The sequence below is a fragment of the Mesoplodon mirus genome (genome assembly GCF_964341445.2).
Source record: "Mesoplodon mirus genome assembly, chromosome: 16".
NCBI classification, from domain to species: domain Eukaryota; kingdom Metazoa; phylum Chordata; class Mammalia; order Artiodactyla; family Ziphiidae; genus Mesoplodon; species Mesoplodon mirus.
The window spans coordinates 21,450,185-21,475,666 of NC_138992.1; the positions used below are offsets into that span (position 1 = coordinate 21,450,185).

The window sequence follows — 25,482 nt, forward strand, 5'->3', positions numbered from 1 at the left end:
CCATAGAATGGATAGCCTATTGCAGTTTTTTATCCACCTGTGTTTGGTAGACTTTTGGGTTGCTTCCAGGTTTTGTCTATTATGAATAGTGCTACTGTGAACATTTGTGAACATATATTTGTGTGAATATGTTTTTATTCTTCTTGGGTAAATTCTGAGGAGTAGGGATTTGGATCATGTAGTAAGTTTATATTTAACTATACGATACTGCAATTACTGTTTTCTATCTTTCCACCAACAATTTTCATGGAGCTCTAGCTTTTTGGAAAGGTCTTAGTTTCCACTTCCTTGAGTCAAACAAGTCAAGACCCCATCTGCTGGCCCAGGACAGAGATTGGGCTGCAGCGCAGTTCCTTGCCCTTGGGGATTGTATCTAGGTCTGATGTAACTTTGGATACTGCTGTGTTAACTCACAGGGTTAATGCTCTGGTCTGTGAGTTTTCTCTTCTAGCTTGGTTGACTGTCGAGTTAAGCTTTTCAGAAATGCAGCTTATTCATCATTTCTGCATGCACACAGGAGTAGAGGGGGTTGAGGTACTTCGTATTCGTATATTGCAAGGCCAGAAAGTTCCAGATTCAGTTCTTAAATTACTTTTTAACTTTGAACTTCATTAGAGTTGCTACCTTGATTAGAAGAATTTTGGGTGGTAACTTCGTAGATGTATCTTTACCAGGTAAAGATTAACCTTGACAGTGGTATTAGAAATACTGCTGATTATAAAAGCCATGGCAAACCTTTCCTGAAAGGATTTTATTAATATATTGTTTCACAACTCATCAACAAAAATGATATGAAATTGTTAGTTTTGAATTATGTAGTAGTATCTTAGGATGTAACTGAGTCTGCTAGGAGATCGGGTTTATTATTTATATACCAGAGCTTTTGGTAAAAACATGAAAGTGTACTACTCCCACCCTACTGTTCATCCCTCTTTAGGCCTTTTTGTTCCCTTAAGATACAACTTGTATATTTTATGAAAAGCAAATATTAGTATTTTTTTGAACTAGTGTTTAAAGCCCATAGTTGGCAAATATTCACTTCACCCAGCTCTTCGTAGGGCTGGCTGCTTGTTCTTCAGCTCTCTGCTCAGGGGTCATCTCAGAGAGAGGCCTTTTCCAGATCAACCTAGCTAACAGCACATTTCTCTATTTTCTTCATAGTGCTTTTAACAATGTATAAGCACGTTAATTTTCTTAATTGTCATTCTAGAATAGTGGTTCTTAAACTGAGAATCCCCAACACTCTTTTAGAGGGTGTCCGAGATCTAAACTATTTTCGTAATAATAACTATAAACATTATTTGTCACTTTTACTCTCATTATTTCATGAGTGTTTAATGGAGGTTTTCAGATGCTACATGATGTGTTATGTAAAAGACTGAATGCAGAAGCAGATAGGAGAATCCAGTTGTCTTTTATTAAACTAGACATTAATAGGATTTACAAAACTGTAAAACAGTGTCATTCTCCTATCCTGGTTAAAATTTATTTTTGAAAAGGTAAATGTTTTACAGAAATGTGAAACAATGTCATTTTTGTATCCTGGTTAAGTTTTTTGTTTCGGAAAGTAGTTATTTTACATAAAAATGTAATTTAAGTTAGTTTGTGATGCATTTATTGTTTTAAGTGAATAAGGTATTTTGAACATTTTTGGTTTGAATTTTCATATGTAAATGTCAATATAAAAGTTCTTTGAGGTCCACAGTAGTTTTTAAGAGTGTTAAAAGGGCCCTTTGATCAAAATATGTGAGAACTGATGTTCTAAAATATAAGCCCCACGAAAGTAAAGGCCTTATGTATTTGATTTAGTTTCATATTCACAGGGCCTGGCATTGCTATAACTGGCCTGTAGAAGTCACTCAGCAAATATCTGGGTGAATGGATTAATGAGTGAATGAAAGAAGCTGAAAATAACAGAATTCTGGTGATTCTATGCAGGGCTTCCAAGTTTTTCTGTAGTAACGGGTCTTTGTAGACATCATATTTGATAGGAAATTACTCCAGTTCATCAGAAAGCATAATCTTTATTTTGGTCAGATTTAAATTGTTCCCTGGTATGGAACTGAAAGTTTCTGATGTGCTTTTGATTAGAGATTCTGCTAAGTGTTCCTTTCCAGGAAGGATGGAAGATTTAACCCATCATGCTTATTAATTAACTCAAAGTTTAGGTTGATTGACTTCTGGTATAACTAATTTATTTGGATATTTTAGATTATTATTTATATTTTATCCTATAGTATTGAGAATACTTTCTGTCTTGGAAGTTAAATTCTTTGTTGCTTTTAGCCTTTTGGGCAAAGTTAGGTTTTCATTTTTTTTTTTTTTTTAATGTCAGACACTTAAATAGTATTTTGTTCATTGGAGATTAGAAATAGTCTGCTTTGCATTTTCAAATTGTCTTCACTGAATAGTAAACAATAGTAGGAAAAAATGGTTCCTCTAGGGTACTTTCAGCAGACAGGAAGTCTGTTTACTGTCTTGCAAGTTGGGATTCTTTGGCAAGGTTTGCCCATCCTGAGAACATGCGAACTTCAGAAAGCTAGGAGATGGTTCTAGAGACTGCTGACCTATTCCAGGAACAGTACTTACTGTGCAGGGCATGTCAAGGAGGTTAATAAGCATTTAGACTCAGAATATGACAGTGTTAGGGAGGTGTAGAAGAATTTGGTAATTTCAGATTCTGCTGGCCAGTTTGTTTCTGTCCCGTAAGGCATAATTTGTAGAAGAATCTTCATTTACCTGCTAATTTATAGGAAAAGGAACCTGGTCGGCACTAGTTCATAAGTAGTCATAAATATGGGGTCAAGCTATAAAAAGTAAGTTTTACTCTGCTATAGACATGTGAATACTTCTCAAATGAACTGCTCACATTACCTATCTTCTCATTTTTTTATTGTAAGGATCCTTTGAAGTAGGGTTTGAGTTTCTCTTTATGCTTTTATAAATAAAAGGTTCATTCCTGGGTTTGTATTTCTCAGTGTACTCACTTTTTAGCAACACAGGGAGTCTTAAAACAGGAAAGAAAACTTGTGGTTTAACCAGTTGAGTGCATTGCAATCACCTGAGAAATTACAACAGAACAAAAGGACTTCCCTGTTGGCGCAGTGGTTGAGAATCCGCCTGCCAGTGCAGGGGACACGGGTTCAAGCCCTGGTCTGGGAAGGTCGCACATGCCGCGGAGCAACCAAGCCCATGTACCACAACCACTGAGCCCGTATGCCACAACTACTGAGCCCGTGCGCCTAGAGCCCGTGCTCCGTGACAAGAGAAGCCACCACAGTGAGAAGCCCGCGCACCGCAATAAAGAGTAGCCTCTGCTCACCGCAACTAGAGAAAGCCTGCACACAGCAACGAAGACCCAACACAGCCAAAAAAACAAAAAGAAAAAAACCCACCTCATTAAAAAAAAAAACCAACAAAAAACAGAACAAAAAAGGAAGGCTGGTCCATACTACCTCATTAAAAGTTAGAATGAAGTAGGATGTTAGAATCACCTGGAGAATCTAAAAACAAAAATAGAAACCAAAAAGCAAAAAAACAAAAACCCACAAAACCCCAAACCCAAAAAACCAGTGTAGGAACCCCAACCCAGGTTAACTAACTCTGATTTTTAGGGATTGGGTTTCAGGCATCAGTATTTTAAAAATACTGATGGCTGTCATATGTAGCCAGGGTGAAGACCTCTCTTCATTTATTTAAAAAAGCTCCCCAGGTCATTTTGATAAGCTAAGAACATTTGTGATGCTTATAAACAAAATATAATTGAGGAGTATGTTTTTGTTTTGGGGAGCTATTAAGTTTTTCACGTATCTTGCTTTTAAGAGTAAGAACAGGTAGCATGACATCAATAAACAGGATTAATTAAAAGTATGTCAGCACTGTTTTATGGACAGAAGCATATGATTGGTTGGAGGGAGAGAAAAATGAAAGGCTAGTAAGCATGACTGAAACAGGACATGTGTGGTGGAACGTTCCCATCTTGTGGCTTGTGAGGATAGTGCTACTAAAGAGCTGAATCGCATTCTTACAGTCAGTGGCAGTTTGCTGGTCATGCTACTTCTTATCGGGGCACAAAAAATGTGACCACCCGTACCATTCCCTCAGTCTTTTTGCTGCAGGTCCCTGTAAATCTTTCACTGAACTTTTCTTACTCCATGCAGAAACCCTGCGTCTACAACCTAGTTACAGAGACTTCTTCCAGAGCTGTCGCCACTGCATTCTGTTTCAGTCTTGTTATGAAAAACATATTTGGAGCCTAAAGTTACTCGGTTACTGTGAAGTAAGTAATTAAGTGTACCTTGGTGTCAGAAGTCAGATCTCACTTTCCTGATTTAATAAATCCATGTCAGATTATCTGTTTCCTCCTCTGTAAAATGGGAAAATAATATTGCTAACTTTGTAGAGCGATTTTGAGGATTAAATGAGTAATTGCACGCGAGGCCCTTGGTGGGGTGCTTGGCATCAGTGACTGGTAAATGTTTACCGTTCATTCCTCTAGCAAATATGTTTTGAGTATTTTTTATGTGCTAGTACCTGTGTTGGGTGTTGAAGATGCAGTGAGTAAAAACATCCCTTCATTTTTACGAGGACATTGAAGAGGGGAGACCGTGAGCAGTACATGGATTCTTATAAATACCAATAATATATGGAATAGTTTTCTATATACAGTAAGTCCTTGGTTATTTGTGTAGAATTTCAGAAGCCTGTATGTCAGTAGGTTCCTTCTGCTCAGGAATTTCCTTTCGACGTCTAAGTGAGCCTACTCTGAAGTTTGTAATGCAATTCCAGGACATTATTTTTTGAACTAAAGAATTGAGATTTTAATGTGTATATAAGAAATAGGAAGGCTCTAAAATGTCAAAATGAAGAATGAGTTTGCTTAGTTTTGGTAAAGTTGTTTTTTTTCTGAATGTTTTATTTCATCAGATTTTATTAAATTGGCAAGATCATTTTAGTGATCACCAGGCCTTTCCTAAAGGCTTCTATTTTGGACAGCCATAAATGCTAGAGAGAATTCATCTTTAAAATTGAAATACTCTTTTCTGAAACTGTCACCTGTGGTCCTTAGTTTGTCTTTCAAAGTAAGACGCATTCTCTAGTGCTTCACTATTTGGAAAGTGCCCTTTTTTTTTTTTTTTTGCAGTACGCGGGCCTCTCACTGTTGTGGCCTCTCCTGTTGCAGAGCACAGGCTCCGGACGCGCAGGCTCAGCGGCCATGGCTCACGGGCCCAGCCGCGCCGCGGCATGTGGGATCTTCCTGGACCTGGGCACGAACCCGTGTCCCCTGCATCGGCAGGCGGACTCTCAACCACTGCGCCGCCAGGGAAGCCCATGGAAAGTGCTCTTTATGAGTGTCCCGAGCCTGGAGAGAGATTTGAATTCATTGAACTGGTTCTCATCACAGAGTTTTAAACTTTCTCTCTTATAATTAGCCCTTTTGGGGTATACTTATTCATGTTGATCGTGTTTAGCCGATGGTTAAACCACTGTGCTTCTTCCCGTTGCTCAATTGAATACTGTTAAATTTTCTCTGGATTGTTATAGAGAACTGGCTGTAACAGGTCAGTGATGCTTGAAAGAGTGAGATAATAATTTCTTTTACTTGGAGCACTGTACTTCTGTGGATGCTGTGTGGATGCTGTATAAATTGCATTGATTCTTGGGGCAAGCATATCAGGCTGCTATGCTGTTTGGTTATATTGCTCCCAACCCCTTTACAGTTCACTTTGGTAAGAGTGAAGACAGTGTTTCAATATAAGATACTTTTAAACTATGCTAATTTGTTTTTAAACATAATTATTTTTTCTCATTTCTTTATAAAAGGAAATAAGATTATTTTGGCCTGGCTTTTTGTGAAACTATGCTGGGCCCTAGTCATCAATACTGCTTTTTGCACACACAGGAACCAGCTGTTAGGGATCAGTTCTAGGATTTGTGCAAAGATCTACATTAAGCTCAGATATCTTCTAGCATCTCTCATTTACTTTGATTTCACCTGTGGTTCAGTGATCTCATTAATAGGGTTAAGTATCCAGGAAACTAGGTAAACTACACAAGTTGGTAGGTGTGTCTGTGATAACTCTTTGCCAGTTTTGTTTATCCCTTCTTATTCATGTTTCTTCTGTTCTTTAAGTGTGTGAAATAATTGTTCTTGGCAGAGAGTCAAGTTGAATAGGAATTAAACAGTTCTGTTTTCTTTTTATTGATAAAGTCAGTAATATTGATGATTTACTGAGCATTTATTACATGGCAGACCCTGTGTGAAGTATTTACTGTACATTTTCTCATTTTTAATAGTGTCAATAATGCTATGAAGTAGCTCCATTTTGCAAGTCAGAAGTCTAAGACTTAGGAAGATTAAATAGCTTTCCCAAGGTCACAGCTAATAAATGCTAGAGCTGTAAATCATTCCTATTCCTGCATGGCCCCTTAAGCCCATTTTGTGCCTTTCAAGAAGTGGAGAGGTCTTTTATACAGGAATATGTAAGGTTTGTACACTTTCTCCTCTTCACAGTATTGAAGTGGTACACCAACTAGTACTGCCAGTCCTCCTACATGAAGCTTTTTTCCCTGCTGACAGCTTGCTGTTCTTAGGAGGTCTGGATCTTACACTGGTGTAACGTCTTTTTGGGTCTGTTCATCACAGAGTCTTTGCTTCGTATCTGTTCCTAACTCATGGTTTTAATTATTAAGTTACTGATATGAAAGTCATGTCCTTGTTAAAGTATGCACATGAGCTTTGGAGTTTGACTTGGTTTAAATCTTGGTTCTACCATTTCCTGGATGTGTGATCTTTAGTCATTTACTTCTCTCTGCTTCAGTTTTCGTGTTTGTAAAATGAGTATAATAATGCCTTTTCCCTGAGGTAGTTGTGAGAATTACGTGATTGATAATACATGTAAAATAATTAGAATACTGCCTGGCACATGATGTTCAATAATTTTAACCTGTGTTACTAACTGGTTACCAATGATTTATTTCTGTCAATAATATACTTGTTTTAAATTAAATGCTTATCAGTAAGATACTAATTATCATTTTGGTGTTAGACTTATTTTTTCCCTCTGAGGACTTTCCATTATATTGTAGACTGTATTGCCCTTTAGTCTTCAGGCCATGGGCTTGTACTGAATAATAGACTACTATTAATAAATACTATGTGCCAAGCACTATTCAAAGCCCATTAATATATTACCAGTCTCATGTTGTAGGAATTATTATTAATCATTACTCTTACTGTGAACTTTTAAATTAATTGCCTGTTCAATCCTGTTACCTCTTTATCTTTATGGAAATATTAAAGGAGAGAGTAAATAGTAAGAGCTGACTAATCCATTAGAGATTATTTGGTGTATCCTTCTGGTTGAGAAAAATTAGGTAGTGCTAGAGACTGGGTTCTCTTTGTGTTCTCTGTTACCAAGCAGATTCTTCTTAGATACATGTTCCCATTGTTGCTTCCTCTGATTAATTAGATGCTCTGTTCAGGAACCATCTTGAGGTGTTGAGAATTTGTCAGAGGGTTCTGCTTTTAGGTGTTCAGATAATTGAGGTCTTTTTCTCTGTGTTTTATTGATACTTTTAACATCTGTGGCAGGAAATTATCTTACTATTAACAAAGGTTAACAGGATCACTTTGTAATGATCTCAGGTTGAGGTGATGTTGTTTGATTAGACTGAAGGAACTCTTGGATGCCAGACCTTTAGGGACCCTTGACTTGAAGGTTGTGAGTGCTATACATGGACACTTTTTTTTTTTTTTTTTTTTTTGCGGTATGCGGGCCTCTCAGTGTTGTGGCCTCTCCCGTTGCAGAGCACAGGCTCCGGACGCGCAGGCTCAGCGGCTGTGGCTCACGGGCCCAGCCGCTCCACGGCATGTGGGATCCTCCCGGGCCGGGGCACGAACCCACGTCCCCTGTATCGGCAGGCGGACTCTCAACCACTGTGCCACCAGGGAAGCCCTGGACATTTTTGACATGTCTTCAAATTCCAAGAGTTTCAGATGTACATTTAGACTATTTAAGACTCTATTATTTATGTGAGGGTAAAGGAAATGATTTGTAAGGAATTTGGTTAGGCAAGTTTTATTTTTTCTTTGAAATAAAGAAAGTGTAAACTATAAGATGGCATTTAAGCTTCTTTCTGTTTTTTTTTCTTCTAGGTGGTATTAAAGATCATCAAACATTACCAAGAAGAAGGACAGGGAACTGAGGTGGTTCAAGGAGTGCTTTTGGGCCTTGTTGTCGAAGATCGGCTTGAAATTACCAACTGCTTTCCTTTCCCCCAGCACACTGAAGATGATGCTGACTTTGATGAAGGTAAGGGTACTCGTCTTACTGTGTCTTTGCAGTGCACACAAATGGTTATTAATCCAATGTTCACCATAACCTTTGATATTCTGTTACTGGGAGTCTATCAGGGTAGCCTAGTTCTGAGTTTCTTGAAAAAAAAATTATACAAATTCTCTGAAATGAAGATTTATTATAAAAAACTTCATTAGTTTGGCCTTTACTTATTTGGAATTTGTGATTCTCATAATTTGGATAGGAGCTGTGCTGATGTTAACTTTCCCATTATGAAATCAGCTTGCCAAGTACATTGTGAAGGACAGGGATTGTCATTGTGTCCAACACCCATTTCCTACTATAGTATTTGGCTTACTGTTTAAGAAAAGATGAGTTGAGCTATCCACTTCAGAAAGACGACACTCCTTAAGTATTTCAGGAGCATTTTATTTTTGTGCTACAGGTATAATTGCTTTGTTAGCAAAGGTTAATAGTAGTTAAAAGCTCATACCAGGGCTTCCCTGGTGGCGCAGTGGTTGAGAGTCCGCCTGCCGATGCAGGGGACACGGGCTCGTGCCCCGGTCTGGGAAGATCCCACATGCCGCGGAGCGGCTGGGCCCGTGAGCCATGGCCGCTGAGCCTGCGCGTCCGGAGCCTGTGCTCCGCAAAGGGAGAGGCCACAACAGTGAGAGGCCCGCGTACCACAAAAAAAAAAAAAAAAAAAAAAAAGCTCATACCAAAGGCCAAGGTCAGCATCCTAAAGGATTTAAAAAAAAAATCTAGTTGAAAATAATTTCTCACTTGTCTGAACTCTCAGAACTCATTTTGTACATACCTTTTTTTTTAATGGCAGTTAAGACAAATAACATTTATCAGCTTAATTATTTTTAAGTGTACAGTAGTGTTAACTTTATGCCATTTGTTGTGGAGCAGATCTCTAGAACTTCGATTTTGCAAAAACTGAAACTCCATATCCATTGACCAGCTCCTCCCCTTTTTGCCCTCCCCAAACCCGTGGCAGCCACCGTTCTACTTTCTGTTTCTAAGAGGTTGACTGCTTTAGATACCACTTATAAGTGGAATCGTGCAGTATTTGTCTTTTTGTGACTGGCTTATTTCACTTAGCTTAAGGTCCTTAAAGCTCATTCATGTTGTAGCATACGGCAGGATTTCCTTCATTTTTAAGGCTGAATAATACTCCCTTGTATGTATATACTATACTTTCTTTTTCCATTCATTTGTTGCTGGATATTTAGATGGTTTTTACCTCTTGGCTACTGTGAATAATGCTGCAAATGTCTCTTCAAGATCTTATTTTCAGTTCTCTTGGATATATAATCTTGTCAGAAGTGGGATTTGCTGGATCGTGTGATAATTCTATATGTAATTTTTTTGGTAGAACTTTCATGGTGTTTTCCACAGTGACTACACCAGTTGACATTCCCACCAACAGTGTGTGAGGGGTCCCTTTTCTCGATCTTCTTGCCAACAGTTGCTATTTGTTGTCTTATTGATGATAGCCATTCTGACAGGTGTGAGGCGATCTTTCATTGTGGTTTTGATTTACATTTCCTTGATAGTAGTGATGTTGAGCATCTCTTTATATGCTTGTTGGCCATTTTTATGTTTTCTTTAGAAGGAGAAATATCTATTCAAGTCCTTTGCTAATTTTTTAGGATTTTTTGTTGTTGTTGTTGCTCAGTTGAAGGAGTTCTTTATATATTCTGGATATTAACTCCTCGTGTATATGGTTTGTAGATGTTTTGTTCCTTTCACTCTTTTGTTTCCTTTGTTGCGCAGAAGCTTTAATATAATTTGACTTATCTATTTTTGGTTTTGTTGCCTTTGCTTTTGGTGTAACATCCAAGAAACCATTGCCAAGACCAATGTTATGAAGGTTCTTCCCTGTGTTTTCTTCTAGGAATTTTATGCCAGTGCCGTACTCTTTTGATTATTGTTGCTTTGTAATGTGTTTTGGAATCAAGAAGTGTGAGGTCTCCAGCTTTGTTTTTCTTTCTCAAGATTATTTTGGCTATTTAGGGTCCTTTGGGATTCCATATGAATTTTAGATGTTTTTTTCCTATTTCTGCAAAAAAAAAAATGCCATTGGGATTTTGATAGGGATTGCGTTGAATCTGTAGATCACATTGGGTAGTATGGACATTTTAACAACATTAAATCTTCTAGTCCATGAATACAGGCTGGATGTCTTTCCATTTATTTGTGTCGTCTTTACTTTTTGTAGTTTTCAGTGTACAGGTGTTGTGCCGCATTGGTTGAGTTTGTTCCTATTTCAAGTATTTCATTCTTTTTGGTGCTATTGTAAATGAGATTGTCTTTTAAATTTCTTTTTACCATCCATTTTCTATATAACTTTTAATTGATCAACTTTAACTTTGATAAAATGTTATCTCACTTGACTTCACCTCCTCATAGTACCTTGAACATTTAATAACACAAAGTATATTCTTACTGAGGTTAATACCTTGGTATTGCAGTTTGGTCTACACATCTTCTTTTCATTAAGATAATACTTCTAGAAACTAACCAAGGCTGTTTTATTCTAGGCACTTAAGTATTAGCATTATTAAAAAACTTTCGTGCAATATGCATTTTATTTTGTTTTATTTTAAGCCAGTCAGGATCTCCTTGTTTCATTTGAACTACTGTAATATTAATATTAGATGTGTGTAATACTCACATAGGATTATGGTTGGGATTTCTCTTTAGTCCGTTTTGGCAGTATTAAGTTATCTCTATTCCCATATTCACCAGCCTATCTGGAGATACTTAATTATAATTCAGTAATAACTATTTTAGATCTGGAAGACAAGGGAGAAGACCAGGGATTGTTAGCACAATTTCTTTGATTTACAAGTTAGGAGCCTGAGAGGTTCATTTGAAGTGACTTACTCAGTTTCCTTGTTAGTGGCACAGTTGGGAGCAGAATCCATTCCTGAACAGTTTACATTGTCATGTGGCTTTCTCGGGTAATTAATTTTATTTTATAAAATTCTCAATTTAGAATATGAGCAAGAAATAGCTGTTCAGTGCAAATATGGTAGATGAACAAAGCAAAATGTTTGACTAATTTTAGATCTTGATCATTGGAAGCTAACTTTTTTTTTCCCTGCTTTTTAAAAAAATTTTTTTTTTATTAGTCATCCATATTATACACATCAGTGTATACATGTCAATCCCAATCTCCCAGTTCATCCCACCACCACCCCCTGCTGCTTTCTCCCCTTGGTGTCCATTCGTTTGTTCTCCACATCTGTGTCTCAATTTCTGCCCTGCAAACTGGTTCATCTGTACCATTTTTTTAGGTTCCACATATATGCGTTAATATACGATACTTGTTTTTCTCTTTCTGACTTAGTTCACTCTGTTTGATAGTCTCTAGATCCATCCACGTCTCTACAAATGACCCAGTTTTGTTCCTTTTTATGGCTGAGTAATATTCCATTGTGTATATGTACCACATCTTCTTTATCCATTTGTCTGTCGATGGGCATTTAGGTTGCTTCCATGACCTGGCTATTGTAAATAGTGCTGCAGTAACATTGGGGTGCATGTGTCTTTTTGAATTATGGTTTTCTCTGGGTATATGCCCAATAGTGGGATTGTTGGGTCATATGGTAATTGTATTTTTAGTTTTTTAAGGAACCTCCATACTGTTCTCCATGGAAGCTGACTTCTTTTATGGACTTGAGATAATTGGCCTTTGTACCTTTTCATTAACATGTGCTTTAAGAAGCTCATTAAAAAATGCTTTAATAACACTGAGATTAGAACAGACTTCAATTTAATGTTAAATAATAATAAAAAACTTACAGGGCATTGTTTGCTGTGTATTATATGTGCATTTCCTATAATCATTTACTCTACATAGTTGAAGGTTTTACCAGTCCTGTTTTCCACATTAGGAAACTGAGGTCAACTTGTCCAAAATCATTTAACTGGCAGTTGGTAGAATAGGGATTGAGATCTTTGGGTCCCTGGTCCCAAATCCCATGATTTTCCCACTAAAATGGTGCTGATTTTAGAAATTTAATGAAGTAGAAGCCAGTGATTAAAGGGTGTTGAGTGCAGAGCATCATTATTCTATATCTTAAATTTGTTTTTGGGAAAAACAACTGAATTTGAATTGGATTTTCTTGGTTTGCCTTTGGAAGCTAGTAGGTTTTGCCATTTTCCTTATATATGTGAATAATTGTAAGACAATGCTCTGTATTTCTTCATAGCCTCCTGTAGTAGTCTTAAATTTTAGGTTCTCTCACTTAAGCCATTTATTTAAGTTTTTTCGATGTGAACCATTTTTTAAAGTCTTTATTGAATTTGTTACAATATTGCTTCTGTTTTACGTTTTGGTTTTTTGGCGGAGAGGCATGTGGGATCTTAGTTCCCCGACCAGGGATTGAACCTGCACCCCCTGTATTGGAAGGCGAAGTCTGTGTGTGTGTGTGTGTGTGTGTGTGTGTGTGTGTGTGTGTGTGTGTAGAATAGATTACAAGACAAATTGTAATTCTTTTTTTTTTAAGAAGATGTTGGGGGTAGGAGTTTATTAGTTAATTAATTTATTTTTTCTGTGTTGGGTCTTCGTTTCTGTGTGAGGGCTTCCCCTAGTTGTGGCAAGCGGGGACCACTCTTCATCGCAGTGCGTGGGCCTCTCACTATCGTGGCCTCTCTCGTTGCGGAGCACAAGCTCCAGACGCACAGGCTCAGTAGTCGTGGCTCACGGGCCTAGCCACTCCGCGGCATGTGGGATCCTCCCAGACCAGGGCTCGAACCCGTGTCCCCTGCATTGGCAGGCAGATTCTCAACCACTGCGTCACCAGGGAAGCCCGGAAGGCGAAGTCTTAACCTCTGGACTGCCAGGGAAGTCCCCATTTATTTATCTTAATGGGCATTGGTATGCAGTCACCATTAGATGTTTATCAAACCTTGATAAAAGCTAAATTTTCCCATTATAGTCCTGCATGTTGATTATTTTAAATCATGCTAAAGTAAAGGCCTGTTGTTTTGCTTACTGCTATTCTGGTATTATATGCTTGCTAAAACTAATATTTATTCAGGGAAGGATCTTTTCCTCTGCTTTTCACCCTATGGAAGTAAAAATCACTGAACATTTAATAAGCTTAGTGATTATGTATTTCGAGTTGTGTTAGGTTGGGTTTTTTGGTTTGTGTGTTTTTGTGCCTCGTGTAAAGTTGAGATTTCTAATCTGTGGTCCAAAAGAGAGACGTTTTAAGTTAGGGCCTGGCAAATGATGATCTGTGGGCCTGCTTTTGCATATAAAGTTTTATTGAAACACTGTCATGCCCATTCACTTATGTATTTTCTGTGGCTGTGTTCCTGCTACAGTGGCTTAGTTGAGTAGTTGTGACAGAGACCATATGGGCACTGAGCCTGAATTTTTTTTTTTTTTTTTTTACTGTCTGGTTCTTTAAGAAAGTTTGACCACTTCTTTTTTATATATAATTTTTTCTTGTTATTTTCCTGCTCTCAAAAGTTAAAGATAGTTCTTTCTTTTCATCGTAAATTGATGGCTTTTTGTTTGTTACTTATTTCTTCTAGATGTTGCCCTTGACATTGACTCTCATCCAGAATGTATTATGGGCACTGTAATGAAAATGCTGGTATTATCAGGTGTTTGTTTCTCTGGTGCATCTGCGAAGTATCAGAATGGTATTTACTTTAATTTTAATGCATTTTTCTTTTCAAAAAAATCCCACATATTATTGATATATGTGAGAACTGTCTGTGGATAACAGGGAAGAAAGGCTTTCAATTAATGGTTGTAGACTTGTGACCAGGTGTTGTGGAAAGGTAGTGGTATGAGGCCTGAAAACCTGGGTGGAAATTTCAGCTCTATATTTAGGATCTGTGTGACACCGAATAATTCACTTCTGAACCTGTTTTTATCTGACTCGCTAATGTTTTTCATCAAGCACGTATTAATTGCTTATATACTGTACATTGGGAACATAGCTGAAGGATAATTTCCTTATGAGATTAACTTTCTGGGTAGTGCTACCATGGATGATGTTACAATAAGCTGATACAGAAAACAAGAAACAGTTGTGGCATGAAGTTTCTCGTTTCTCTCCATGAAATCACTTTTTTTTTTGCATATGTGATAACTTCTTCTTTGAGAGGTTTAAATCTCGATAAACTTCTATGTTACAGAATTTACTTTCTAGAGAGATAATATGCTCATGTTAGAGAATATATGATTTTTAAAAATTAAGTAGAAAAACTCATATTAAAATTCCCATTAGGGGGCACTATTATCAAGCTTAGGAGAACTGGAGACTAATTTGTTTTTTTAGACATGCAACCCGGGGCTTGCTAAAAGGGAAAAATATTTTCATCTGATAAGATTCAGATACTGTTTTATACAACTGAATTCCTTAAATATGTTATAAAGTGCAGTGAATTAAACACAGATCCAATAACTCACTGTCTTGTTTTTCAGCAGACTAAATCAATATAATATTGCAGGTGATACAAGAAGCTTACTTTATTCTGCATCAGAGCCACATCCATAGTTTTCATATTTGGAATAGACAATTTTTAAAATTTTGCTCTTTTAAGTCAGTCACAAAGGATGATCCTTGGCCTTCAAATAAGTTTCTTTCAGAAATGAAGCACGAAGACTGTATTGTGCTATTAAAATGCAGTTAGGGGAATGAAGTGATGCCTAACTGAGACAGTATTGACGTGTGCAGCATGTGTAATTACTGAAGTAATTCCACACAGTGAAGTGATATGTACACGCACATAGCTCTTAACCTTTCTGTTTATTTTCAGGCACTTGAAAATTATTTTCTTAAACTCAAGTTTAGTGTTAGACCAGGAAACACTACTAAAGGCTGTGTTATACGCTATCATTTTATCATTAAGCTACCAACAGAAGAGCATGTAAGTAGTATCGTCTTAAACAGAACTCTTCAAAGGCTAAAATAAAACTTGGCAAAAATGTAATTAAAATAAAATGTAATCACAGTAATTTTTCATGGCATAGGTGTTATTTTTCTATCACTGGGATCGGAGAGAGTGGGTTTGTATAGTTATATTACTTGCAATACTTTCTATATAGGTAAGCTATATTTTACACTGGAGAAAGTCTCTGCTTAATTACTTGTTTCCTGAAGTCTCGCCTTCCTTCTCCTTAGTTTGCTTGCAGCCCACACTGAGTGCAAAACTGCTTTAACCCTAGCTGATGATCACTATTTTGTATTGCTTTTGAGTTCAGGGAAGGGTTGAGTCAGAATGGAGAAAGCTTTTCATGTTTTTTCAGACAGATGGGGACCTTTTGTTAAAAGACATGATGTTTACTTATTATTTTGTATTATCTTCCGTCTGTATGAACAGTCATTGATCACTGTGGTCTGTTCGACAGATTTCGTTTTTTTAAAAATACTGTTTTATTGCTTCTTTTCCCCCCCAAAGAGCTTTTCTTGGTGGAAATATTGGAAATATTATATATAGATAGTTTTGAAGTGTGTTTTGAAACTTACTGGAGAAGTAGGAGCATGTTTACTTTGTGACCTCAGATCATCAAGTGGAGGTATGATAATGTTTCAGATATCAGAAAAAAAAATTCCTTTTCAGCTTTTATCCAGCAAATTGCATTGAGTAGGTGGTGAAAAAAAATTGCATTGAGTGGGTGGTGAAAAAGATACAGATATGAAATCCTAGTTCCTGCTTTGAAAGATTTTAAGTGGGAGAGACAAGTGTGTAAATAAAGAATTGTGAAACAATTAATCTAAGTCTAGTGTGAGGAAGGGAAAAAATGATGGCAACACTCAGATATGAGCTACTAATTCCTTTTGGAGGATGACTTCACAGGGGAGGTAAAGTTTGATTTTGTAGGTGGTTATTAGTTGCATTTTAAGTAATTTTTAAGGAAGTTATGTCTTGTGAGTTTGTTCCAATTATTCACATTTCTGGGCCCTCATAAATAACACAAGCATCTCTAGAATTTAATATATATTCATTTTGGCATCTTTATTGTTCAGAGCTAATTATGTTCCTTGATAATATTTTTCAGATTTTGTTGCTGATTTTGTATTAGGTGGAGAAGTTGTTCTTGACATCTAGGCTCTTTTGATACATAAAAAGATGCTTGACAATAATAATTGAATGCCTTGTTTATAGAAACTCAAGACCCATGCTGCAGTTAGCTCTATTTAAAATATTTAGGGCTTCCCGGGTGGTGCAGTGGTTGAGAATCTGCCTGCCAATGCAGGGGACACGGGTTCGAGCCTTGGTCTGGGAAGATCCCACATGCCGCGGAACAGCTAGCCCCGTGAGCCACAATTACTGAGCCTGCATGTCTGGAGCCTGTGCTCCGCAACGAGAGAGGCCGCGATAGTGAGAGGCCCGCGCACCGCGATAAGGAGTGGCCCCCACTTGCTGCAACTAGAGAAAGCCCTCGCACAGAAACGAAGACACAACACAGCCATAAATAAATAAATAAAATTAAAAAAATAAAATAAAATAAAATATTTAATAAATATTTAAATAGGATACTTAATAAATTTTAAATATTTAATAACCTATTTCATATATATTTCATTTTAAATGAAACATTGTATAGTCAGGTAACTAGAGAGAATCTGTACACTGAATTATGGCACAGTTCTCCAGGGTACTGATGTCTTTGTTGTTATTCATGGTAGTATTTTGAAAATGTTAAACCATTCACATTGAGTGATTTATCACTGAATATTCAGGGTAATGAACTTTAGATTATTGCTTACTTAAATTATTTTGCTCACTCAGAAAGCTATAGTTTGTGATTTGAAACTAAGTTAAAAACCTTAACCTTACTTTATATGTTTAGTTTTTGGCTTATTAGGGTGATGAGAATATGAGAAGTAGAATCCAAATATAAAGCATCAGTCCTGATTATTTTTATGCCTTTTTTGTTCTCTCAGTTTGGGCGTCTCAAGATTTTAAATACAAGAGTAGGAACAAAGTCTAACTTCATTTTAAAAGCTTGAAAAATATTTTTGCGTTTATTGCATGTTTTAAAATTTAGGGTTTTTTCCCCCTTTTAAATGAGAAACTCCTGTGCATGGAAGGATATACTATTGAAAATGTGGTCAAGGTAAAAGATTTTTCTGCTTTAAGAAATTAAAGTGCTTTACACTGTACCCTCCCTTGGTCCCTAAAGCATAAGTGCTATGGTTTGGAAAGAAGCCAAGTAAAACCTGTTCAAATTTTGTCCAGACTTAAAGTAATACCTTAAGATTTGAAAATTACAGGTGGATACAATACTTAAATAGTATTTAAAATTCCTAAGTTTCCCAGGTCTAAAAATGTAATCCTTAAATTACTATTCCCAGTGGTTTAAATGTTAATTAAATAAAAATTGCCTTACTTTTGAACCACAATGACATTAGGTATAGATATTTGAATTTATTACTAAACTTTAAGGTAATAACCATTAGAAATGAACTGTTTTGGCACTAATTAAAATGTCAAAAAGCCACAGCTACAGTGTGTAATCAAAGATCCTTGCTATTTCTGTTTTTCCAAAAATTGTCCTAACCATCACAGTTCAAGCTTCCTGTCTTGCCCTGGAGAAGTGCTACCTGGCTTCACCCCCCCAGTTAAATACGTTACCTGATCTGCAAGTTTTATAGATTGATAGATTATAGTTAGATTTGACGTTCTGGTGCTAATACTGAGTTTTGCAAACTGCCCTTTAATATAGAGTGATATCTTAGTCATGCCAGTGAAGTGTTCTGTTTGTTTTGTTTTCATCTCTCTAGGTGAAATTTTCATAGCTCTTGAAACTTTTATCTGTTTGAGGTTACTCTTCAAGGCTTACCTATTATCAGTTTCAGACTGGTGTTTTCATACCTTTATCCCTTTTCAACATGAGCATTATTTGCTGCCTTTTTTTTAAATTGGTAATTTTTACTCAGTACATTTTTGGTGCTTTCTGATACATTTGAGAACAAAGACAATATTTATTTTGGCTTAAGTAACAATATAATGGCATAGGTTTATAATGCAACCCTACATCTCCCCTGTTCTTCACCCCATACATCTTCATCCTTTGTTTTCTCTAATATGTAACCTACAGACATCTTAATATACAGACAGCCTTTCTTCCCTCCTTGATAGGTGAGAGGATCACAAAATTACTCCAGTGGTCTTTGCAGAAATGTGTCTGTCTTGTTGCTGTTTTGTAGAATTGGATAGGTGAGGACCTTGTGGACATGGTTTTTGGTGGCAGGCTACTAGTCCCACAAGCAGCAACAGTGGTTAGAAGAGTCAGACTGCAGAGTGAGTCCTAGTTAGGGAACTTTGGACTTGGGGCATGTGTCAGCGACCCCAGCAGGCAGCAAAGGCAGCAGTCACTCCACAAATAACAGTTGTCCTCACGCTACCGTAGCTTCCAGGCTCCTCTGTTCTCACCTTACCTTCTCCTTTTCTTTTCTTTCTTTATTCCATTGTTACTCATTCATCAAGTCAGTATTTCAGGGGGAACTGTGTGCCAGGCATTTCCACTGGCCATTTCGTGCCTATATCTGCTAAGGATATTTTCTGAAGTGTTCGTTGAAGAACTTAGCTGTTCTAAGCAATGTGTTTGACTTGAAGCATGGGGAGATTTGTTAGCACATTACGTTAGTGAAACCAGATTATTGTATAAAGTGAAGATTATGTTGCTATTCAGGTGCAAGTGTCTAGAAAACTTTTTGTGTAGTTGGAGAATGACTTGGGTTTATAAAGATGTGTCCGCAAGCCTACACGTCTCCAAGTTTGTGATTCAGAGTGATTCCATTATTTTGTAACTTAATTTGTTCCCTAAAGATTTGTAAACTCATCATGTTTTTTATTTTCATATTAGAAATATTTTATTTTTGATCTCACTTGGTAGGGACTCCCAAACCTTTAGATGAAAATTTCTCTGTCAGTAATTTAATCTATAATCAAATGTACTCAGTTTTAAAAGTCTGTTAGCAAGACTTTTTTGGTGAGGTGAATTGTTTCTTCTTAATTTTGAAATTTCTTCTTTTCCTCCTCATAACACTCTTCTCACCACTCCTACCTTGAAAACACAGATAAAACAAAACATTAAAAAGATTCATTACTAGAAGAGAGTGAAGGGTTGTATGAAGAGTGGTGATATAACACCTTTATGGGTATTAGCCATTTTCTCTGGTGAATGACTGAGGAATGGGGTGGTATAGACATACTGTGAAATGTTACATATTGTGAAATGTTAAAATTACAGTAAGCAAGTCTGGGTTACTTCCCTGCTCCTTTAGGAGATGTTTGACACGATTAACCATGAGAATGATGTTTTGCTATAAGCCAGATTTGTATTTCGTTTTTGTCTCCTCATCCTATGGGCAGCCTGATAAAAAATAAGTAGTAGCCAATTCCATATATATGGAAATGGTGTGTGTACACATTTACCATTATAGCTGTTAGTTGAGAAAAAATTTAAAATATTTTTTATACAGCTCTTGCAAACTTTCTGAAAGGCATAAAAGGAAGGGAATTTAGACTGAGTTCTGGTAAAGTTCTGGTTTATTACTGATTGTAATCATTTGTCTGTAGCCTCAATTTTCACATTTGCAGAGTGGATCACAGTAGGAACTTTTGTGATTCTTTTTGCACGTGGGAAACTGAAGCCCAAAGAGGCCCAAGTTTAAAATGAGTGGCTAATCCAGAACTAGAAATTCCAACGTGCCCATCTAATATTGTAATTCACCACAATTTAGGAGGGTTGTCAGTAATGCCAGTATTTTTTGAAAGCACTGTGAGTGATACAGATGCATGCAGTTGTGACTTGTAGGCATGATGTGTTTACTTAAAAGTGACTTCTTGGTGTTACCATTTACTGTCAGCACAGCTGGAATCAAATGTTTGTTGAATTTAACACGAGATTCAGAAAGTTTCTTAAGTTTCTCCCTGTATACTAGGTATTAAATTAAAATGAAGGGCAATTCTAACCTTTAGGTCAACAGAAAATTAGTGGTAGTTGAATATATACAGCCACCTCCTGCACTCTAAGACCATTTCAATGCTGAAAGAATGGAGAAGCTAATTGAAAGTATACATTGATCTGGGTGGGTTAAGGGAGGAAAACCACGTTCTTATTAAATGCTGTTGAATGCAGTTACAAACAATAGGTTGAATAGATGGTTTAATTTGACTTAGGAGATCAGCCTCTGACTGATGACACAGGAAGACTTTCTAGAATACATTGCTTTGCAGATGACTTAAACAGACAATACTGATAAAGCTTGTCATGTGAATTTCCTTCTTTACTGAGTACACAGTATGCTTAAGTGATATGTTGTGCAATGCTTCCAATCTGCTGTAACTGCCATCTGCGCAAGCAGAGTGAGAGAGAAGAGAACATGGAAAGGAAATGGATCAGTTAGTAAGTTGTAAGGAATCTGTGTGAACACTGGGTGCCACTCATGAAACACAAAGCAGTGAGTGATTTTCCTTTGTCACCAGTACACCCAGCTGTCTGTAAACTGGAGGCTTGTGATACATACAGCTCTCAACTTCCCCTTTTAGATGTTGTGGTACCTATGCTTGAGACCATCTAGAAAATCCAGGGATAGTAACCATGATCATGCCAGCCTCTTATTATTTTTCTCTATTTTTTTTTTTGATAAAATCTTTTTGCTGCTTCAGTGTTTGACACCATTGTTGAGGTAGGTTTAATAATGCTAGCTAGAATTTTTATGTTGCCTAAATGGAATCTTTCTGGAAACAAATTATGCCATAAAACAAGTTTCCTGAGAAACAATTAAGTACTTTAAAAAAGGTCAGTAAGACCTATAGATGGGAAAATTGCTTCAAAATCTCACAAGTTGTAACCAACAGGGAACCAACCATATGAATGATGGAGAAGTTGTGTATGGGTAAGAGGAGTTGACTGGCAGAATCTATCCTGTATACCTTTGTCAGTGAGTAAATCTCTTATTTGACTTTGAGGCTTATAACTTGTAAAACAGTTCTTTGTGTGTGCACATGGTTACCTTTTTGATGTAAACATATGAGCTCTTACGAAGCTGTTAATCGTGAGTCATCTGGTACCTCCTTAGTAATTAACATAACCTTATATAGATGACTAATAATACAAAGCCACTGTGGTTTCTGTGGTTTTACCAACCATGGCTCTAGTTCTAAAACATTTAAAATGAGACTTGCTCCCTCTTTAAAAATTTTTTTGGACAAAGAGATGTCTTATCAGAAAACTGCAGTAACTTAAGCAGATCCATAACTGGAGGGAATTAATAACAGAAAGTTTTTGTTGACACCAGGAAGTAGATTAAATAGTGCAATTGTGGTAATGAGTACCGTATATGATAAGCTTGAGCCACCTGGGTTTTATTAGGCTGCTTGATACTTTGATCACAATATTATTTCAAGGCTTGTCTATTTAAATTGCCAAGGTTTCTTGTCATCTTTGTGATTTAGACCATAATTTCTTTCACTGCAAAGAGATTTTTTTAAAAGAAAGGCTCTGGCCAAGCTGAGATTCTGGGGAGGTGCAAGTTCAACAGCTAAGCGAACCTTAGAACGAGAAAACCTTTTAAACAAAATTAAAAGCTTGAAAGTGCAGCAGTTGAGTATCAAGTTCATCCGACCTTGCTTCTCTTTAGTTTTTTGCTTGGATCATAATTACACTTTTGTTTATCCTGTGGCAGTGGAGCACTATAATGCTGTTTGGTGTAATTCAATTAATTATTGTTTGATATAAATACATCCATTTAAATATATATTTCATGTCTTGAGAACGTAGTAACTAACTGCTATCGGTTTCCCTTCAGCTGGTATTAAGTGGTTTTGATGAGCATCTTTGAGAATTTATGGAAAGATTTTTAACTACTTCACCCATAATGAATGAATTATACTAATCACAGAATTTAATTTGTTTGATAAATTGTCTTGCTTTGTCTTTGAACTTGAAATTTTAAACGTTAGCTAGCCCATTAATATAGATCAATGAAATTTTTAGTCATCAAAATCAACAGACTTTCCTTCCACTAATTTTAGAAATAGTCTTTCACAGGTATTTAATAGTATCTTTGTCCTGTAGTTAAGCAAATGTTTTGGCTTAGGAAAATAAATATTCATTTGGACTAGTAAATGGAGGACAGGGAAGATTTAATAACTTAAGATATTGTTGTTCTTAGCATGATAGTAATAATAATCATTATTAAAAGTGCTGTTTTGAAAATGTACATGTAAAATGCTTTGTACATTTATTGATGTGCTGATTAATTTCACTGTCTTGATCCCCGCCCCCACCTCTGTCTTGATTTTTGAGAACTCTTACAGCTATTGTAGTTTGGCTTGAAGTTTCCATGTCCCAGTGTAACTTTTAAGCCTGGTGAAGGGCACTTAAAAATGTAATGGACTTCTTTTAATATACCTGATTTGCCCTTGGTACTGAAAGACATATGGAAGTGATAATCAACAGCCTTTTTGTTTTTCCTGATAAGACAAAGGAGAAAAGTGTTAAAAATAGGAAGAGATTTGAGCATTGGAAAGATTGCTTACCAAGAGTTTGTAACTTTCTGTTTTTAGAAAGTAGGGTAGTACTTTTAAGTTTTAGAGGTTTGTGACTCATTGAGGAAAGGTGAACTCATACAAAATGAAGAGGCATAGATTTAGGAACAAGCATGTGATACAAACATAGGAAAGTGAGGTCTGTCACTTAGAGCAAAGACTTACTTTGGGGAAATGGTCTGAAATAATAATAGATAGGGTCAGATTATGGAAGACGGAATGCTTGAAAAACAGGCTTAGACTTCAAACAGTTGTGTGTCATTCTGAGTTCCCCAGCAGAGGTGTAAGGATATAACATCAATATTTTTTGTCTAGATAATGAAGATTTGAATGAAATGTGAGCAGTAGCATTAAGAATGAAAAGGTGAATACTAGAGAGATGGAAGAAATTGTAAAAGGTTGAGCTCAAGGTTATACACATATTTTGAGGGCTTGACTTCATGTATCAAATAGCTTTAATATCTGACATATTCTAGAAGAATTAAATCCTGTTTGTCATCCCTTTTCCTCTTGAATAATTTGTAAACAGCACCCGTTCTGTGATAATGGTATGTATGACAGAGCAGGTGGGTACAGTAAATGTGAGCTGTTGATGACCAGCAGGGCAATACGAGCTTTACTAAAATATTAAATATTTAAGATTTTTCAATTAAGGGAGCTTTCGGGGCCATTTTGAAAAGTACACGCATTGTTTGGAATAGTCAATATGGTATAGATGTGGATTGATATTTTTAGGGCCGTCTTAAGGAGAGAGGATTGATCTTTATTATAAAGCTCCAAAAGGCAGAACTAAGATCTTCTAAAAATAGAAATAAAGAGTAAAGTAGATTTACTTCACTCTTCCAACAGAACTGTCCATTCATGGGATGGAATTCTTTAGACAGTTGTGTCCTGTCTTGAGAATAGTTTTTACAAGTTGGTGGATTCATTCATTCATTTAAAAGATATTTACTGAGGGCCAGCTACCGCAGGAACTTTGGCAGATATTGAGGGATAACATAATGAACACGTTGAGGAGAGAGACATAAGACAGTTAACCAGATAAAATAATTACAAATTAGGTTAAGAAGTGTGGAAGAAATAAACAGATTTAGCGGGTGGTGCCCCACCTTAAATGGGTCCCTTCAGAGTCCCTGATACTGAGGTGTATTCAGGTGTGTGAGAGCCAGGAGTAGAGGAAAACGAAGTGTGAAGGCCTCCCTGAGGTGGGAATGAGCTTGCCATTGTTTAGCAACTTTTAGAAAGTTAGGCCATCTGAATAAATCCTTCTGAGTTAGAAACAAGGGGCTATGTCATTCAGAGCCTTATAGGAATTTAGGTTTTGTTGAGTAAGCAGCAAGAGGTTTTAAGGGTTTTAAGTTAATGGTTGAGTTAATGACTGTCATGTTCTTTATAATTCTGTGACTTAATCTAAGACTTATTTTTCTTCTTGGTGGTGTATTTGAAATATTCATGAAAACTCAGCTTGGTGATTGAATGCATTGGTGATAGTGTTTATTCCAAGAAAGTTTATCTGTGGCTACTAGATAACTTTTATAAACAAATTTGTCTGGAGTTTTTATTTTTTATTAACTTTTCTATTTTGGAAAAATTGGGGGTGTACTGAAAAGTTGCAAAGATAGTTCAGAGAGTTTTCCTATAGCCCTCAGCCCGGCTTCCTCTAATGTTATCATCTTACATTCCTGTGGTACATAAGTGTAACTAAGAAACCAACTTTGGCACATTACTGTTAACTAAACTCCAGACTTTATCCAGATTTCACCAGTTTTTCCATTAATGTCCTTTGCTTTTCTGGGATCCAGTCCAGGATACCACATCACGTTGCTTTTAGTTGTTGTGTCCCCCTAGTCCCCTCTGGTCTGTGGCCATTTCTCAGTCTTTCCTTGTTTTTAATGATATGGGTAGTTTTGAGGAGTACTGATTAAGTGTTTTGTAGAATGTCCCTCAGTTTGAGTTTGTCAGATATTTTTTCATGATTAGACTGGAGTTTTGAAGGGTAAACCTACAACGGTGGGTGCTCTTCTTATTACATCCTGTTGGAGGGTAGAATGTTATCCACATGACATCACTAGTGATGCTGACTTTGGTCACATGGGTCAGGTGGTGTCTGATATCCTTTTTTAATCATCACTCTGTCTTGGAAGTCTTTATAATTTACGGAAACCTTAGGACATTGATGTTTTGGTTGAAAAATTAGAGTTTCTCTCTTGGAAGAAACAACTCAACTTTTCTCTTTATACTTTCTATTCCTAATAGTTTAATAGCTAAACAACATGGGTAGAGTTATGTACTATGTGCCTTAATATGTAACTTTTCACAGTTTAGATGAACTTTTTTTTTTTACTTTTATGCTGTACCATCTCAGACATACTATTGGGTATCTAAATTCATTCAGGCCAGTTGGGATCTATCTCAGACAGAATATGAATTAGATGTTGGAGAACATTCATTGTAGCTCATCAGCACTTGAATATCAGGAATATTTGATGCAGGAATTATCATTTCCCATGTGTGATCCTACGCAGTGTTATTGGCAATAGTTTGTATCCACTGCAAAATGCCTTTTGTACAAAGGAACTCGCCAAACTTTTACATTTGGTGTGAACACAACTTTGTCCACTGACATAGCATATACTAC

At 36.6% G+C, this 25,482-nt stretch overlaps 1 protein-coding gene across 1 annotated transcript in view; it reads left to right on the forward strand.

Moving 5' to 3' along the window:
• EIF3H (eukaryotic translation initiation factor 3 subunit H) overlaps window positions 1–25,482 on the forward strand; it is an 87,941-nt gene that overhangs the window by 11,523 nt on the left and 50,936 nt on the right. The window contains exon 2 of the mRNA XM_082600824.1: window positions 8,159–8,315. Coding sequence (XP_082456950.1) covers window positions 8,159–8,315 — 157 coding nt within the window. The remainder of the gene's footprint in view (window positions 1–8,158; window positions 8,316–25,482) is intronic.